This window comes from Aplysia californica, unplaced genomic scaffold (assembly GCF_000002075.1).
Source record: "Aplysia californica isolate F4 #8 unplaced genomic scaffold, AplCal3.0 scaffold00685, whole genome shotgun sequence".
Classification (NCBI taxonomy): Eukaryota; Metazoa; Mollusca; class Gastropoda; order Aplysiida; family Aplysiidae; genus Aplysia; species Aplysia californica.
This window is the reverse complement of record NW_004797955.1, coordinates 80,807-82,323: the sequence shown is the minus strand read 5'-3', so window position 1 is coordinate 82,323 and position 1,517 is coordinate 80,807. Positions and strand designations below refer to the sequence as shown.

The window sequence follows — 1,517 nt, the reverse complement described above, 5'->3', positions numbered from 1 at the left end:
GGGTATTTCGAGTGTGTGTGTTTGTGTGTGTGCGTGTGTGTGTGTCTGTGTCTGTGTGTGTGTCTGTGTGCGTGAGAGAGTATGTGCGTGCGTGCTTCCATGTGTGGGTGAGTTATAAAACATTTCAATAAACAACTTTGGTCAGCTAAAGTTGAAATACACAAATGTATAATTACATGTATACGTGTAATAACCAATGAACGACTGAGTATAAACGTTTTAGAACCCCATTGACACAAATCAGATATTTCGTGGTACAAGTTACTTCGACTTTGCCTGTCGGAGCTGTGAGAAAGACATAGATATCTATAGAGATATATACTATACCGGCAGACAAAACAAATCTGCAATAGGAAACAGACTGCTCCGTATTGGGGTCGAACTCGAGTCTTTTGCATTCGTTCACGAAGAAACTATCCATTAAATCGTTACAAATATAGACGGAAGTAGATAAACAAGTACACATGAATTGTGATGGTTATAATTGATTTTTAAAAAACCCTTTAAAATTGTGTGTGTGTAGGGGGTGGGGGTCCTTTAAAAAAAGAAACAAGAGAGAAAGAAAAGGTAATGATACGCTACAGGCAATGCAGGCTAGTTAAGTCTAGTCCAAGCAGGCTACCCCAAAACAAAATAAAGCCAAGGTCGAATCCTACCAGTATACAATGACGTCATTTTCGCTTTGCTGTTCTCGTCAACATAGGTGAGGCCAATGGTGAACATGGGGGAGGAGCCAATGCCAAGCAAGACTTGACCAATCAGAAAGAAGGAGTAGAGCGCCATGTTGCTGTGCTCACTGTCCTCGCCTGTTTCTCCTTGCATAGAACACGTGACGTTGCTTCCTTGATCCGTGCTGTTTATGCAGACGTTTTCTTGACCAGTGGTCATAGGGCCTTCACGTCATGTTTTTTTTAGAAGGGGGGGGGGGGCAGAGACAAACTCAAATAAATTACAGTGAAAAATATCCAAGAAAGCCATCCGTTGTCGAGAAGAACAGTGATTGTCTTCTTAGACAGAGGACGCTTTGGAATGTCGTTATCATAGTGGATAAAAAAAAAACTCCTGGACAAAAGTGGGAAGTGGTCGTTTGAACAGGTAATTGTCTTGGACGAACACGTGACCGTTAGAGCAGGCTCGGCTGTACGTCCAAAACAGTCCTTGTTAGATCTAATTGTTTTGCAGCCTTGTGGTCAGGGGGCTCCGAGCGACAGATCAGGAAGCCAAGCAATATTTGTGACACGACCTGTAGGTTGGTGGTTGCTCTGATTTTATGCCCTTGACTAAGAAGGGATTCGATTGACCTTAGCTAAACAAAACAAATCCTAACTACAACAACAACAACAACAGCAACAACACCACCCCCCCCCCAAAAAAAAAGTGCTAAAAACTCAAAGAAAAAACAAACAAACAAGGGTGCAGCAGGGTAGCTATGAGCAAGGCTGTGTTTGCAGTGTCCACAAATTGTAATACTGTGAGTCGCGTGGAGTTGGTGTAATGTTTAAATTACTGGATGCATA

At 42.4% G+C, this 1,517-nt stretch overlaps 1 protein-coding gene across 1 annotated transcript in view; it reads right to left on the bottom strand.

Moving 5' to 3' along the window:
• The window catches only part of LOC101846993 (solute carrier organic anion transporter family member 4A1), a gene marked incomplete in the record, with an annotated part of 24,226 nt that overhangs the window by 15,009 nt on the left and 7,700 nt on the right, over positions 1-1,517 (bottom strand). Inside the window, 1 exon segment of the mRNA XM_013088097.2 lies at positions 657-893. Within this exon segment, the coding sequence (XP_012943551.1) occupies positions 657-893 (237 nt within the window).